The 15,159-nt window shown below is 34.7% G+C and overlaps 4 protein-coding genes across 7 annotated transcripts; 1 reads left to right on the top strand and 3 right to left on the bottom strand.

Annotated features, from left to right (window-relative positions):
• Positions 1-396: 396 nt before the first annotated feature.
• LOC145066725 (uncharacterized) lies at positions 397-813 on the bottom strand. The gene is made up of 2 exons (XM_079014004.1): positions 541-813; positions 397-477 (listed from the first exon to the last, which is right to left on the bottom strand). The coding sequence occupies exons 1-2, from the start codon at positions 811-813 to the stop codon at positions 397-399; spliced, it is 354 nt and encodes a 117-aa protein (XP_078870130.1).
• Positions 814-1,538: 725 nt separating this feature from the next.
• Positions 1,539-1,904, bottom strand: LOC145066724 (putative mitochondrial protein AtMg01250). The gene has a single exon (XM_079014003.1). It carries the CDS (start codon positions 1,902-1,904, stop codon positions 1,539-1,541), a length of 366 nt encoding a protein of 121 aa, XP_078870129.1.
• A 5,041-nt stretch (positions 1,905-6,945) lies between these two features.
• LOC145069937 (AP2-like ethylene-responsive transcription factor TOE3) lies at positions 6,946-9,905 on the top strand. 4 transcript variants are annotated; one of them, XM_079016874.1, is made up of 8 exons: positions 6,947-7,853; positions 8,164-8,220; positions 8,315-8,405; positions 8,502-8,647; positions 8,820-8,864; positions 8,964-9,070; positions 9,177-9,319; positions 9,406-9,905. In XM_079016874.1, exons 1-8 carry the CDS (start codon positions 7,270-7,272, stop codon positions 9,640-9,642), a joined length of 1,410 nt encoding a protein of 469 aa, XP_078873000.1. In that variant the 5' UTR covers positions 6,947-7,269; the 3' UTR covers positions 9,643-9,905. The 4 variants fall into 4 exon arrangements, with proteins under 4 accessions (XP_078873002.1, XP_078873000.1, XP_078873003.1 ...); XM_079016875.1 differs by having other exon boundaries at positions 6,948-7,853; positions 8,315-8,402; XM_079016876.1 differs by lacking the exon at positions 8,820-8,864 and having other exon boundaries at positions 6,946-7,853.
• Positions 9,906-9,991: 86 nt separating this feature from the next.
• Positions 9,992-13,998, bottom strand: LOC145069936 (uncharacterized). Its single transcript, XM_079016873.1, has 10 exons — positions 13,843-13,998; positions 13,381-13,480; positions 13,146-13,273; positions 12,908-13,058; positions 12,726-12,835; positions 12,556-12,639; positions 12,430-12,478; positions 11,634-12,345; positions 11,438-11,548; positions 9,992-10,755 (listed from the first exon to the last, which is right to left on the bottom strand). The coding sequence occupies exons 2-10, from the start codon at positions 13,471-13,473 to the stop codon at positions 10,163-10,165; spliced, it is 2,031 nt and encodes a 676-aa protein (XP_078872999.1). The 5' UTR covers positions 13,474-13,480; positions 13,843-13,998; the 3' UTR covers positions 9,992-10,162.
• Positions 13,999-15,159: the final 1,161 nt, after the last annotated feature.

The raw sequence follows: 15,159 nt of genomic DNA, 5'->3' as shown, positions 1-15,159 counted from the left end.
TTTAATAATATATTTTTTTTGAACCAGCAAACGATATATATATATATATATATATATATATATATATATATATATATATATATATATATATATATATATATATATATATATATATATATATATTAATAAAGAGGAACTCCCCCAACAAGATGCTAGGAAAAACATACAATGAAAATTGAAACAGATGTAATGGAAACAAGATGAACTACAACCTAATAAAAGGGTTTAAACACCATTCAGACCATCTAATTGCTTCAGTTTTGCCCCTGTATTTCTCCCAAGAGTACATTGTAGAAATAATAAGATCTTCCACTTTAGATGGATGCATCCTTTTTTTGTTAAACACCCGTTCATTCCGTGATTTCCAAATGTTCCAAACAACTGCATAACAGATGCCTAGCAACCTCCTTCTTTTTTTGGCCAATTACCCCAATTTGAAGCAAAATCAAGAACACCATGAATTGAGGAAAAGTTTGTCTGTTGGACATTACACCATTTTAAAATCCAGTTCCATATCGTTTAAGCATGCGAGCATTGAACCAGCACATGGTCCGGTGATTCCTCCTCATCACCGCATTGACAACAGGTTGTAGAATTCACATTGACTCCTCTTGTCGCTAGGGCTTCTGTACTTGGAATCCGACCCTGTTTTGCACGCCATATAAAAGTATTTACTTTAATCGGGACCTCTTTCACCCATTCAAATCTTCCAATATTAACGGGAATGCAATTATCCAATTTTTTCCTCAAAGCATTGACCTGATAGTCTCCTGTGGTTGTGAGAGGACATCTCCAATCCACTCCCCCATTCATTGATTGATTTTTAAGCACCATCCCAAGAGTAATTCCGCATTTATCCAAATCCTTTTATGAGCACGCGATATTATTCCAAACCCCGGTCAGAGTTTTTAAAGAAAAGACATGGCCCGGTTTGCCCGCCAGATTATGCATACTTGAAATTGCTTTTGCCCAAGTCGACTCAGGTTCCGATCTGAACCTCCACCACCATTTAATGATCAAAGCAGTATTGAAAGCCTTTATCGATCCAACTCCTAGGCCCCCTGTTGTCTTGTTAGCAATGATTATATTCCAAGATACCCAATGAATCTTGGACTGACCTTCTGAACCACCCCACAAGAACCGATGCCTTAACTTTTCTAATTTGTCAATGATACCTGTAGGTGCAAAAAAAAAGACATGAAGTATGTAGGAAGGTTCCCAAGGACTAACTTTATGAGTGTTAATCTCCCGCCAAAATATAAAGTCTTCGATTTCCAATGGGTAAGTTTATTTTGAAATCTTTCAATCACCGGTTGCCAATGTTTCTTAAGACGCATGTTGGCACCCACTGGTACCCCGAGATAGTTAAATGGAAGAATTGATGGTTCACATCCAAGAGGTGATGCCCAACGAGCAACTTCATCCGAATTTTCTCCCACTACAAAGACTCTAGATTTATAGAAATTGACTTTTAGACCCGAAGATGCATGAAAACATCTTAAAACACTTGCGAGATTCTTGATATTGTGCTCGGTCCATTATCCGATGAATAAAGCATCATCGGCATATAGCAAGTGTGAGATGGTTGGGCCTCCATTCGGTAATTGCAACCCTTGAAAAATTCCATGCACGCATGCTTCTTTCATTGCAACACTTAAGCCTTCCATTGCTATGATAAAAAGAAATGGGGACAAAGGATCCCCTTGGCGGACTCCCTTAGAAGTTATGAACTCATTTGTAGGAGTTCCATTGATCAAAACCGATGCTTTTGAGGATGTTAAACAGCCTTTGATCCATCCCCTCCATTTCTTGCCAAAACCCATTTGAATTAGATTGTTATTTAGAAACTCCCAATTTACGGAATCAAAAGCTTTATCAAAATCTGTAACAACGTAATTTTTCATTTCTTAAAAACACGTTTTCATCCAAAACAAGTCATAAAGATCCAATGTATCATATCATAATACAATCATATAAATCCTAAGATCATAAATCCTCCATCAGTGTGTACAGATCACGCCGGCACCTTCACACGGTCCTCGCTAGTACCTAAAACACATAACACAACAACTATAAGCATAAATGCTTAGTGAGTTCCCCAAAATACTACTTACACACATACACCTTTCCAGGCCATGACCTTCCGGTCCATGTGTCTCAGGGGACTTCCGTCCCAACCCGGTAAACCTTTCGGTCTTACCCGCGTCGACCTTCCGGTCCACATCACAATGCCTTCCGGCCCATAACATAAATGCCTTCCGGCCCATAACATAATGCCTTCCGGCCCACATCAAGCATAGCATACATAACACATATAAACAACTAACTTAATCACATACAATGCATACAACTCATAACATACCCGACCTTCCGGTCACACATAGGTACCTTTCCAGGTACAGTATAGTGAGAAGACTCACCTCGCAGGAAGTCTAGAATCTCACATGCTCGCTATCTCCGAATCTTGAAACGAAGACCCAACCCCGCCTAATCATAACGAAATATCATTCTAATTAATATAGGCTTCCAAGACTAGGCTACACCTTTTTCACTTTCTCACAGAGGGGTAAAAGACCATTTCGCCCCTCCTTGACTCAAAGTCCACATGTTGACCAAAACCCTAAAAGTCAACAAAGTCAACAGACCACAGTATGCGGGGCGTACCAGCTTCTGTACGCGGAGCGTACATCGATGAACCACAATCGGGGGTCGCAACCCCTTACGCTGCGCGTACTGGGAGTTACGCCCAGCATAAATCCCAGATTCATCCATACCATATTTCTTTGTCTTAAATGGTTAAGACACTCCTTTAACTTCCAGATCTAGCTCTCTTTAGGTCTCCTAACCCATAAAGTCGGAACCTTTAAGCCTTGGCATGGCTGTAAAGGCTCCTACACCCTCTAATACCTTTCTTTTCACCTCCAAAGATCTAGATCTCATGCATGGCTAAATATATACGTCCAAGATCACATTTTTATAAACATACAACTCAAATGGACCAGGAATATGGTAGATCTAAGCCAATGGAGACTACTTACTCATAAAGTCTCCATCTTTGGGACCAAAACCCTAGAAATTGGTCCATGAAGCATACCATAAGAACTACAAGGCAAGATCTGAACTTTTTACCTCAGGAAGAAGCTCCAACCTTTGTTATCCTCGGATCTACACTTGTCTACTAGCTTCTAGCCTCCATAATGGACTTCTCTTCTCTTTTGCTACCTTGAAATGACACCTTGAGGCTTAGAATACTCACACTCCAGCTAAAAACGAAGGAAAAGCTCTCTTAGGGTTTCTTTCTAAAGGATGGTGGCTGATGGACAAGGCCATCTCATTCCTTTTATAGCCACCAAGCCATATTAGGGTTTTGGTCTGGACCGGTTACGCCCAACGTAACCTTAGGTACGCCCAGCGTACCCGGGTGACAACGCGTTCAATTTAAGCGCGCGAGTACGTGCAGTGTACTCTTTGTACGCCCAGCATACTCGCCCCAACACAAAAGGGCCAACATGACATATATGAAAAGATGAAGGGCTAAATGGTTATACCTGAATTCCGGGCTGTTACAAAATCTACTTTTAAAAGTAGAATTTTTTCTTAACCTTTTTCGACCAAGCACATATTTCATTCACTAAAAGTGGACCATCAAGGATATTTCGCCCCGCCTCATATGTTGTTTGTACCTCATCAATGCATTGTCCCATAAAGAGTTTTAGTCTCACCGCTAGAATCTTTGCGATGATCTTGTATATACACCCAATCAAGCTTATCGGGCGGTAATCCTTTAACTGTTGTGGGTCTTTGATTTTAGGTAACAGAGATATAAAGGATGAATTACAAAAAGGATCGATTTTTCCGTGTAGTTCAAAGTACTTCACCACCGCCGCGATATCCCCCAGTAGAACTTCCCAATATCATACATACTTATAAAGCTAGCATTTTTCCTTGAACCTCATGCATTTGAAACCCCCATAAAAATTTGCAAACACCTCATGCATTTGAAACCTCTTATTTTAATGAATAACACTCAAAAGTCTCTTAATAATGATTAACAATTCAAAGGTTTTATAACTTATATAATATATTTAATAAACAATTAATTGATACTCTACTATAAAAATGTCAATCTTTTTTATTAGACACATAAATACAAATCACATACAAAATTCACAAAGAAAACAAGTTTAAAGTTTTTTCTGTTGGTTTGAGCGTTTTGAACAATTTTTTGAGTCATGTTATTATCTTGAAGTTTTTAATTTGTAAGTTTTATTATATACTAATTTTTTTTGTATTTTCTTGACTTAAGTATTATTTTAAGAATATCATTATATGTTGTGGTTGAAATTTTAATGTAAATTATATTAGATTTATGTTATCGATCATATGGTATGGAAGGTGATATATATATATATATATATATATATATATATATATATATATATATATAACTATTATATACATGCTTGTATGTTCATGTTGCTTCAAAACAATAATTTATTAAAAATTATGATTCATATTATCCATGTAAGCCTTTTTTAAAATGCAATTTGTGTATCTTATCACTTTATATTTTAGTATGTTTTTAACATTTTAATTATAATAATAAGTGTTTTTAAAAGTTTCTTTCACTTATTAATAATAACAAGCGGTTTTAAAATTAATAAGCAATAATTATAAATAATAAAATTAAATTACATAGATATGTCATATTATCCATGCAAGTCTCTTTTGAAATGCAAATTGTCTATTTTATCACTTTATTATTTAGTGTATGTTTTACATTTTAATAATAATATTAAGTATTTCTTAGAAGTCTTATTTAACTTATTATTAATAATAAGTGGTTTAAAATTAATGAATAACAATTTTAAATGATAATAACATCAAATTATAAATTACATTTAGCTATAAAAAATTGTATTTTAAATGAACATCATTATTGAAATTAAAAAATGATCGCATAAGTAAAAATATAATTAATCAATAATAATAATTGTTAAAATAATACTAAATAGATAATTATATTTAATTCTATTAATGAGGAATGTGGGTTGATGTCAATAAATATTATTGTTCAAAATAATAGAGACTATATATATATATATATATATATATATATATATATATATATATATTATTTCTCTCGGTATAAACATTTGTAATTTTATTTCCTTTTAAAAGTTCTTTATTTTTTGTTTTATAAAGAAAAATGATTTTGCTTCTTTCTTTTTTAGTTTTTTTAAAATTCTTCGAACTCTAAAATTTAATTTTCTGATTTCGATTTTATAGTTTATATCTTTAAAAATGGGTTCAAAAAAGGAAGGTGTTTTTCGAAGAGGACCAAAAGGGTGTTTCCTTTCCATTCCCAAAATTGTTAAAAACAAGAATCAAAATCATCTTGTTGCTTTAGATCTTTATTAGCTCAAAGTTAATATTAGCTCAAAGTTAATGGCAATAACATAACCATTTTAAACATATATTTTTCAATATTTTAACAATATATTTTTAATCTTCGCTGCGCAACGCATGAGAATTCGTCTGGTTTCTTTATGAACTTGAATGTGCCGTTCAAAATTGCTCAAATACAATTAGCGAATAGTCAACACATCATTAATAAGCACATAATTTAACAATAATGTACTAGCAATTTTACTACATTTAACAAAGCAAGTTAAACATTCAAGCACTTTTATGTTAAATTATAACAATTTAATATCTTACAGATAATCAATATGATTTTTAAGAAATATCACCTGAACAAAAAAAATTAAATTGTCATACATGACATACACGACAAAAAGTTTGTATATTTCATGAAAATCATACATCGATTATTAAATCAATTTGAAGCAAAAGAATCATGAAATTGACTTAAAATGCTAAAATTGACCATTTAAAACCATGCCAACAATCCACAAAGTTTGTTTAAAAAAAAAAAAAAAAAAAAAAAAAAAAAAAAAAAAAACGGTAGCTAAAAGAAATGTCGGCTGAAACCAAATTACATATTTTTCACAAACTCGGTTGACATTTTTGTAATTTTCCTTTTTATAGAGTCTTTATCTCTTTATATAATATTTCACTTAATTTATAAATTACTAAACTTTATTTTATTAAAAAGTTCAAATATATATATTGTGATTTTATTTTTATTTTATTTTTTCGGATTGGACTTGCTATAAATTCAGAACAACTACAGATACAAAAAAAAATACAAATTGAGCTTTATTTATACGGAAAATTTTCATAAATTTCTAAAATGTTGGCTAAATTTATCTTTTTATCCCAAATTATTATTTTTTTAGGAAAAAATCTTAAAAACCGGCTAACATTTTCAGTTCAATCATTTTTACCTTTCAACATGTAACCTGCTAAGGTGATTGTAGGAGTCGCCTCTCTTCGCTGGAGCACCAACAAATCGGCATCGGCTTTTTAGTCAGAAACCCCATCAGGAAATAGACATCATAGGTGTTTCCCTTTTAGTTGGAAGCCTCATCGGGACCTCCATCCTCCGTCTTCTATCTTCCCAAATTGGCGGCGATGGTTTACGAAATCGGTAGTCTGGTGTGCAGTGTTTGGTGGTTGTGCAAATTGGCATAAAGATCAACCGATGGTGGTGGTGGTGTTGATCAAAACTCGTATTAGGTTCAGATCGCATGTCAAAAACTGATGGCCGACAATGGTTAGACAAAATGAGCAATGGGGATTGGGGACAAGAGGGTTACTTATTATTGTGAGGGTAACTTTGAGAAAAATAAGCCAGAATAAAATATTTAGCCGTGTTTCTAGGATTTTTGTAAAATAAAATAAGTTGGAATTATTTTGTAAATTGTTTTAAAATATTAAGTTTTTTTACGAAGAAAAAAAAAAGCTTATTTATATTTATTTTTATAAATAGGAATTGAAACGACGACGCGTTATCTATCTTTTCTAATATCACCATCATTGGTTTCCTCCTAAAACCAACAGCCTCTCATTGACTTCTCATTTTCTCCTCTCTTCTCGTTACACACACTGAAATGTGGTCGCTGTGTGTATAAAAGTTTGTTGGATTTCCTCTGCCTCCGAAATATCTGGTGTGTCTCAGATCTCAACTGTCTCTCTCTCACACACAGTTCCATTTTTTACTGTGTGTGTGGCTTTTGATTCGATCGAAACTAGCTCTCATGAATTAGAAATGCTGAAAATCAAGTGATAGGTTTGATTGTATAATCGAGCTATAAATATAGTTCGGGTTTGCAATCTATACGTATATTGATAGATATACTGAAGATGTTGGATCTTAATGTTGATGTAGTAGTGTCTGTTGATGATTCTGGTTTTATTCGCGATCGGATTGAATTTGAGACTGCGAAGAATGTTTCGGAAGATCGTCAATCGGAGATTCAATATTCCGGTACTTCAGTTTCATCCGACGTTTTGAACGCCGACGACGATCCTCCCGTCACCAATGCTGATGACGAAGGCTCGGTATCGTATACTGCTAGTAATATCGAGAAGCTCCGTTATCATATCGGTATCGTCGATCGAATTGGGAAAGTAAAAGAGGTTTCTAATGGAATATCTGGTGGTTTGATTACGAGGCAGTTTTTTCCGGTTGACAGTGATCTGGAGTTGGAGGACGAGGAGTTAGGTTCTCAGTCAATAACATCGTCGCCGTTGGCGACGTCTTTGCTTGGATCGCACTGGTTGAATCTTAAGGTTCCGGAACCTGCGGTGGCGCCACAAAACCTGCAAGTTCACCCGCCACCGCCGCAGCAGGCAAAGAAAAGCCGGCGAGGACCAAGGTCTCGAAGTTCACAGTATCGTGGTGTGACGTTCTATCGTCGGACTGGTCGATGGGAATCACATATCTGGTATGTATGATGCATTGCACTCTCGTTCTGATATGGTACATCACACATTCACATGAACTTGTAGTATTTAATTACTACATATGCATCATTCATTTACACCGTACAATTGCTTGAAGCTGAAGCACATAAAATTGTTTCCGTATGGAATATACGCTCCGTTCCCAATTATTTCCGTATGGAAATAGAATTTGGATCAATAAGTTCTCTGGGGTTTGCTATAAATCTAAATTGTCAATGTTTTGAATTTCGTCATTGTTGTTGTCCCCTCTTGCAACAATAACTGGTTTTATTTTCTATTTTCTGTGCTCAGGGATTGTGGGAAACAAGTTTATTTAGGCGGATTTGACACTGCCCTGGCTGCAGCTAGGTTAGAGACAGAGTTCCCTTTTACAAATATTATTGTAGTTTGATTTAATTGGATGTGACTCTAACTTAAATAAATCAATGATATTATAATTCAGAGCCTATGATCGAGCTGCCATCAAGTTCAGGGGAATTGATGCGGATATCAACTTTCATATAAACGAATATGAGGAAGATATGGCACAGGTGGTGAGAATATGTTTATATACTTTTTGTCTCATTAAGATTAGACCCAAGTTTTTAGTTTCTTAAGGTTAACGTCTCCAAATGAATGCAACACAACAGGTAAAGAATTTGTCAAAAGAAGAATTTATTCATATACTCCGTAGACAGAGCACAGGATTCTCACGAGGAAGTTCAAAATACCGAGGAGTAACCCTCCATAAATGTGGGAGATGGGAGGCTCGCATGGGTCAGCTTCTTGGAAAAAAGTAAGTCACACCATTAGATATAAAAAGAGAAATCCATACATACTTGATGACTTGATGTAGGTGTAGTATACTTTTTGGATTAAGTTGTTAAAATACAACGTCATAGTGAGTAAATGAAAGCAATTAGGACACCTTTTTGTTTATCTACAAGATTACAATCCTTGGTTTGCAGGTATGTTTACCTTGGATTATTCGACAACGAAGTAGAAGCTGCAAGGTTGTTGTAATTTTATAATTGACAATTAACATGTTAACCCACCCATATGAACGAAGGCATCATTCAACAACATTTGCAATTTATGTTGTCTGAATTCAGGGCTTATGACAAAGCTGCCATTAAATGTAACGGCAAGGAAGCTGTCACCAACTTTGAGCCAAGCATCTATGGAGCGGATATAAGCTTGGAAGCCATGGATGAAGAAGGTATTGCTTATTGCTTGCTTATTAAGTATAACTTATTAACTATTCCATTCTCTTCATAAAAACATAAAACGATAACTTGGAAAATTAAAATTCCATTGTATTGCAGCTAGTGGTCACAATCTTGATCTCAACCTCGGGATTTCTCCCACTAAAGATAGTCCAAGGGCAAATTTACAGGCACAGACACAAGCTCAAGCTCCGTTATTATGGCCTAGTAACATGTATTATGGTTTTACACCAAACAATGAGGTAATTAATTATTTTATGGGTTGTTCTTGTTCCCTAAGTAATTTTATCTGATGTCACCCACCAACCGACTAAATTTTTCTACTCAGGAAAAAGCGATAGGAATGGCATCTGCGAATAATATTCAAGGGCTCTCAGCATGGCAAATGCAAATGTTGGGTGGCAATTATGGCATGGGTGTGACATTTCCAATTCCGGTTTCTTCTTCTATTGCAGCATCATCAGGATTCTCTTCTACTACTACTACTGTTTTCTCAAATGGGGGTAGTATCCAACAGCCAACTAACATGGCCAGGGGCACTTCTTCTTCGATATACTTTCAGTAACCAGATTGGTTGATAAAAGCAAGTCATGTTGACTGCTTTGCTTGACTGACCGCTATTCATGTGGCAAAACATCTAATGTCACAGAATTCATTTCTGCTTCTGCTTCTGCTTCTGCTTGTGTGTATAAAAAAGCATACTCGAGCTTTTTTGTAATGATGCATATTGTGTTAGTGGTATATGAACATGTACGTATATACACCATATTTCAATGATGTTCAAAATAAGTAGGGCCAACATCCATTTTCTTTGGGCATTCAGAAACAGATACTTTTGCCAACAATATTAACCTAATTTTTCATGTGAGATTTTAACCTAAAATAAAACTGCAATCATGATGAGGAAGAAAGCATTGGTGAAACAAAGTTAGTTGTAGTAATATTCATGAAATCTATCCACAAGCAAGCTAAAGCTATTGACAACTCTTGTAAAAACACTGAACTGAGAGTTAAACCTGTCTGTCTGTGCTCATTTTCATTTGATAAAACTAAAAGAAGTTTTGTCTGAGAAGGTGAAAGATTCTTTACATTCCAAATACCCGGGTGTGGGTGCGGGTGTTGTATACATCTCCCGAATTTGGCATTTGGAACATATACTCACCATAATTTGGCAAAAATCTGCTCTCAAACCCCAACCTTTCTACGTCATTTCTAGGATCATGTTGTTGTGGTGGTTGTTGTTGAAGTTGAGCATCTTGAAACTGATAAGCATTTCCAAATTTCAGCTGTGAAAGTGAGTATTGTTGTTGTTGGGATTGGGATTGGCATTGGGTGTTGTTGTATAAAGATGGGTGATGTAGATCAAGATTCATTAGCCCAGAAGTAAGACCACCATAAAAATCATCATGTGAAGGAGGAAACTGAGGAATTATCTGGTGTGGCTGTATGGTATTGGTGGTGGTGGTGGTGGTGGTGGTGGTAGTAGGTGCAGATTGTTGCTGTTGTTGTGTCATGAAATTGAAATGCCAGTCATCAAACGAATAGGAGGAATTTGTCAACGGTTTCCCTCCACCAACCATCATCATATCAATAACATCATCACTGCTGCTGCTGTTGCTTAGATTCCCAAATGATGGTGTGCGATAGTGACTGTTTGGCATACCCCTGAAATAATTCCCTGAAAATAAAATAAATAAATAAATAAATAAGTAAATATACAGAAAGATTCAAAAATAAGATGTCTGTTTGCCTTGATACGATGGAATCAAACGAACAATGTAATGGAACATATCATTATATCCAATTGTCATCTTAGTTTGGTTGTCTTGAAGGAATGGAATGACTGATTATTTGTCATGTATAATTTGAATAATATTGACAAATGAAGAAAATATATAACTATCACCAAATAAATTGAATATAAACATATTTCAAATTGTTGTAACTATATACTATGTCTAATATCTATATGAATTTCAAATGGTACAAAAAAAATTATCACCTTCAAAAATTGTTTACAAAAAAATAATAGATATAATGAAATGTAAAACATAAACATAATAGAAAGATTACTTTTAGTTATTTTGGGGGGAAAAAAACTTTAATTAAAATTTTGAAACTTTATAAAAACAATGATGTTATTGTAGGTTGTATGAAGAAAAGTAAGTTATAATTATAATATATATCATTCCATCAGCTACTAAGAAAGAAACATGAAAGAAAATCAGCCAAAGAGAAGGAATCACATTCCATTCCTTTGTGGCAAACAAAAAGGATTTTTTTTATCATTCTATTCCCCTTTAGATTACACTGCATACCAAACAGTAGCTAGATGCAAGGAAAGAGACAGTTTAGCTTACCTGAGCTAGCAGCAACAGTCTGAGCCTGATCAGTTCTTATGCACGAGAAACCAGGAGGTGGTTTACTGGGCATGGAGAATCCCGGTGGTGTCAACTTCTGTGCCCTAGATCCTATTATTTGAAGAAAAAAAATATATAGGCGTATTTAGTATATAGTAGTATAAAGAAAAGCACAAAACTGTACATACATACATACCAATGTCAATATGTTGGTTTGCAAAAGAGAATCTGGATTGATCACTATGTTGCCTTCCATCTCTTGCTTCAAACAATCCAGCTACTGAATTATCACATCCATCCAAATCAATCGACAAAATATCCGATATTATACTACTCTCCACATCAGCAGAATTTTCATCATTATTCACCTCAACCCTTCTCAAATGCTCCACAATCTCTTCATTTGAAAATGAATTAGACTCTCTGTAAATCCTATCTGACTTGGCCAAACTCTCAAATTTCATCTCATTCTCATTATATCCATCATTCTTATATAATGGGGCCTCTATAGACACTATATTATGATTATCATTATCTTCTTCATCCACATAACTATCTGATTTATCTTCTTCTTCCTCTTCCTCTTCCTCTTCTTCTTCAACAGAATTCACATCCTTATTAGAACTTGTATTACTCGACCCCCTTCCAACAATATCCACAAAAGTTGCCATGTTTTTGGATGATTTGATTGGCTCGGGTGAAACTACTTTTGGGTCAGTGTGGTTATATGATTGGTCAATGACAGGTGGTGGTAACATACTTCCAGATCGCCTATGTGTATAATGGGTCCCACCAACTATTTCTTGTACTCTATTCCTAGTATGAACTGCAGCTACTTCATCTTTACCAAAACTATCCTCTTCAGCACCAATAGTATGCAGGTATAAACATCCAGGATTGTTGCAAGGCTAAACATCAAAAAAAAAAAAAATTGTAAGATTGTAAAAATTCATCAATGAAATCGAATTGAAATAATGAAACATATTACATACCATGTTCCTTAACCATGCATGACAATACTTTGCAGTACCAAATGATGCCCTGGAGAATTTGGATTCAAAATGGTCATCAAGAATGTAAAAGAAAGTAATAAAAGGGCAAGAAGGTCATTTCCTTACCTTAAAAGCCTACCATCCCAGACATAACCATGAACAGACTGAATACATGTTACTGCTTCCTCTTCTTTTGAGTATGTAATATATCTAAGAACATATAAGGGAGAAAATCATGATTTTTGGGACTAAAATCAAGCATAAGAGCAACTCAATATGCAAACTTATAGACGTACACACTGCAAGTGTCGTTAGTGAACTGCTGGAGAGTCCCGCCAGCTGTCCGAGAAAGGGAAACTTTTGTGACTTTTCCGTATTGCCCAAAATAATCTTTTCGTTGCAATAACTACGCCAGAAAAAGTAGCTTATTAACAATGATTTATACAATTTATTAAGAAAAAGACTGAAAGGTGCTTACATTTTCATCAGCAAGATCAAGAGGGAGTCCAATGATATAAGCCATTTTTCGCTGAATTACTCGAACATTGCTAAGATCTTTCCTTACTTCATTCGGTTTTGGTTTTGCCTTTGTTAGTTTTTGCTTTCGGTTTGAACTATTGGTAGCCACCCTATGTGCAAGAACCAGTTATTACAAGTCTTCATATGATCATATCAAATGTAGCAATGAAAGTTAACAGACTTCAAATGTACAGTACCTTTGAAAATTTGATTCCAACCCTACAATTCTATCTTTATCATAAGGTGTTCTACATGCAGGACAGCGTCCCTCTGTTGCATCTTTCTCTGCCATATCCATTATGTGATGCCAACACCAGACACACACCTGCATTGGTAGTACAAGAGGGTTAAAACAAATAATCAAACAAGTCAACACCAAATAAACAAAGTTAAAGAAGCAAAGAAACTGTTTCATGAGTGAAAATCCAAAACCTTGTAACCACATTTGCAGGGATTCAATTGTTGATCAGTCCAATCCATCTCTTCTGCACACAAAGGACACCTTTTCTCTTCTTCGCTGTTCATGATTCCTCTGAGAAAACACATCAACATCCAAGAACCAACAAAAAATCAACGTTATTCTCCTTCTGATTAGCCTCGCACACATACATTCACTACGAAACCCTAACTTCCATTATTACGACTTACGACGAAATAAACCCTCTCATTACACACAAAAACCACAAAATCGTAATGCATTTCACGTAGATAACACCGTCTCGCACTTTAAACGCATAAACATACCAAAAGAACAAGAAATCCGGAATTAAAACATCGCGTGTACGCAATACACAGAATTACACATAAATCATGACGAAATGTATCACATTATAATGCAGGTAATTAGGGTTTAGAAACTCGTACAGTTTAAGAAGAAGTAACTGTAAAACTTACAGCGATTGAGTGAGCGAATGATCGAGAAGAAGAATCAGAGCAAAGAAAATGGTAATGGAAATCGCGAGAGAGAGAGAGAGAGAGAGAGAGAGAGACGAAGACCCAACTGACGAGTACGGCTTAAAGAAATGAAAGCCACAGGATTGAGAGAGGTTTTTGTGAAGATGGGGGTTTAATATATATTTATTTTAATTTTAATTTTATAGTGTATTTTTGTCCTGTAGTGGCTTTTTACTTTTCACATGGATAAATGATTTGGTGGATGATGGACCACCTAATCTTACCATGAGGCTGAGGGTACATTTTTTTTGTCTTCAACATTGTTCCAAAGTTGGTGCCATGCCTTTTTCAGGCTACTAGAACATTTGAGTTGAAGTTTCTCGATTTTATTAAGAATTGTTATATTAATTTTCTAAGGCTTATCTGATTAAACTAACTATTTTTCTATATAGTTTTTAAAAAATAACTTTTATTTTTATATATTTAAAAACTAACTAACAAGTCTAGAATAGGTTACTTTGGACTTTTTTGTGTGCCCATCGCATATAAATGGAGCTCATCATCTCCTGTGAAAGTCATATCCGAAAATTCTAAAAAAATTCAAACTCGAGATTTGAAGTTTATTTAGAAGAAAAACATAGACTCAATAAAGTGTGTTTGTTTCAAGTGTTTTTCTGTTATAATTTTAAGTCGAAAAGTGTTATATTTTTTGTTGTGAATGCGAAGAACATGTTCGAAATACGACGACCAATTTATGAACGTTTCGTACATGAAGGTTTGGCTTTCCTTTTTCCCGTGTTTTTTGTGTTAGATTTATCACTAGTCGTCTTGGCCACCTTGAAAAGTTATTATTTTATATTTGTGTATTATGTTATTTTGGATGTTGATAACACCAGATACTAGTTACCATTTTATAATGTCTAATTGTTTTTTTTAGCCATATCATGTTTTAAAAATTTTGCACTTTTGTTATCACATTCTTCAACATTAAAAGTTGTGACACCTCTGTCAATAGTTAGTGAAGTGATATTTATTAAGGTTAGACAACGAAGTCTTGTTGATATGACCGCTTACAAATGATTTGTGATTTTTATTATGTACAAAAGCAATTTTCAAAAATTAGGGAACTCATTATTGCATTTAGAAGTCAATGAACATATAAAGTTAGCATTTTATAATATGCAAATACTCGTGATTACGATGTCTAAATATATATACAAAAGTTTCTCAATTTAATGGAAATAATTCAATAAGCATGTGGGGCGAGTGGAACACTTGACGAGGGAGTTAAAATGGTCGATGGTGTCATTGACTTAA

This window comes from Lactuca serriola, chromosome 8 (assembly GCF_051521515.1).
Source record: "Lactuca serriola cultivar US96UC23 chromosome 8, Lser_US96UC23_V15, whole genome shotgun sequence".
In the NCBI taxonomy this organism is placed as follows: domain Eukaryota; kingdom Viridiplantae; phylum Streptophyta; class Magnoliopsida; order Asterales; family Asteraceae; genus Lactuca; species Lactuca serriola.
This window is presented reverse-complemented; position numbering and strand designations above follow the sequence as displayed.